General features: G+C 35.9%; 1 protein-coding gene across 1 annotated transcript; it reads right to left on the bottom strand.

Annotated features, from left to right (window-relative positions):
* Window positions 1-122: 122 nt before the first annotated feature.
* LOTGIDRAFT_90083 (hypothetical protein) lies at window positions 123-443 on the bottom strand (the record flags this gene model as incomplete). The annotated part of the gene is made up of 1 exon (XM_009054820.1): window positions 123-443. A coding segment is annotated over one exon (321 nt), but the record flags the coding sequence as incomplete, so codon positions are not given.
* Between the last annotated feature and the right edge of the window lie 1,142 nt (window positions 444-1,585).

The raw sequence follows: 1,585 nt of genomic DNA, 5'->3' as shown, positions 1-1,585 counted from the left end.
TACTGTTGGACTAATGAAATGAAAGGGAGTTCTATATCCTACTGTTGGACTAATGAAATGAAATGAAAGGGAGTTCTATATCCTACTGTTGGATTAATGAAATGAAATGGAGTTCTATATCCTACTGTTGGACTAATGAAATGAAATGGAGTTCTATATCCTACTGTTGGATTAATGAAATGAAATGGAGTTCTATATCCTACTGTTGGATTAATGAAATGAAATGGAGTTCTATATCCTACTGTTGGATTAATGAATTGAAATGGAGTTCTATATCCTACTGTTGGACTAATGAAATGAAATGGAGTTCTATATCCTACTGTTGGACTAATGAAATGAAAGGGAGTTCTATATCCTACTGTTGGACTAATGAAATGAAATGGAGTTCTATATCCTACTGTTGGATTAATGAAATGAAATGGAGTTCTATATCCTACTGTTGGATTAATGAAATGAAATGGAGTTCTATATCCTACTGTTGGATTAATGAATTGAAATGGAGTTCTATATCCTACTGTTGGACTAATGAAATGAAATGGAGTTCTATATCCTACTGTTGGACTAATGAAATGAAAGGGAGTTCTATATCCTACTGTTGGACTAATGAAATGAAAGGGAGTTCTATATCCTACTGTTGGATTAATGAAATGAAATGGAGTTCTATATCCTACTGTTGGATTAATGAAATGAAATGGAGTTCTATATCCTACTGTTGGACTAATGAAATGAAATGGAGTTCTATATCCTACTGTTGGACTAATGAAATGAACTGTAGTTCTAAATCCTACTGGTCTGTATCTTATTGGACTAATAAGCTTGACAAATCTCAGACCCCAACCCCTACTCACCAATAGAAATGCCATTGATGACTGATCTTTACTAACCTCAAAATATTCTTCATCTTCCCGAGCATCTCTATCTAAACTACCAATAATACTGGCTGACATGGGATCTATCTCTGGTTTAGGAAGATACTGGGAATACATCGACTCATTCATTTCATTAACAACTGGATCTTCTTTCTTTTTCGGAGTTGATGTCGCCACTTTCGCTAATAATTCAGCCATTTTATGTTCTTCTTCTATTCGTCTGAGGAAGGTAATTGTGCCTGGCGTACTGTCGTGTTTAAAACAATTAGTTAATCGTAATTTACCGAGATCAGCCACCAGGATACTGTCTGTTTTAGAGCTTTGAGGTATCAATAAGATTGGAGATCCAGCATCAATTTCTAGTTTTATTCTAGCTCCTCTCATTGCTTTATCAGTTATCTAAAATAATATTATCATTATTAATAAACATTATTATAAATAATTATAATTATTAAACAGTCTGCCCAGTCTATACCCACTCTACCCCAGTCTAAACAGTCTGCCTAGTCTATACCCACTCTGCCCTAGTCTAAACAGCTGCCTAGTCTATACCCACTCTACTCCAGTCTAAACAGTCTGCCTAGTCTATATCCACTCTACCCCAAGCTAAACAGTCTTGCCTAGTCTATACCCACTCTACCCCAGTCTAAACAGTCTGCCTAGTCTATACCCACTCTACCCTAGACTAAACAGCTGCCCAGTCTATACCCACTCTA

Source organism: Lottia gigantea (assembly GCF_000327385.1).
Source record: "Lottia gigantea unplaced genomic scaffold LOTGIsca_2262, whole genome shotgun sequence".
Lineage (NCBI taxonomy): Eukaryota > Metazoa > Mollusca > Gastropoda > Lottiidae > Lottia > Lottia gigantea.
This window is presented reverse-complemented; position numbering and strand designations above follow the sequence as displayed.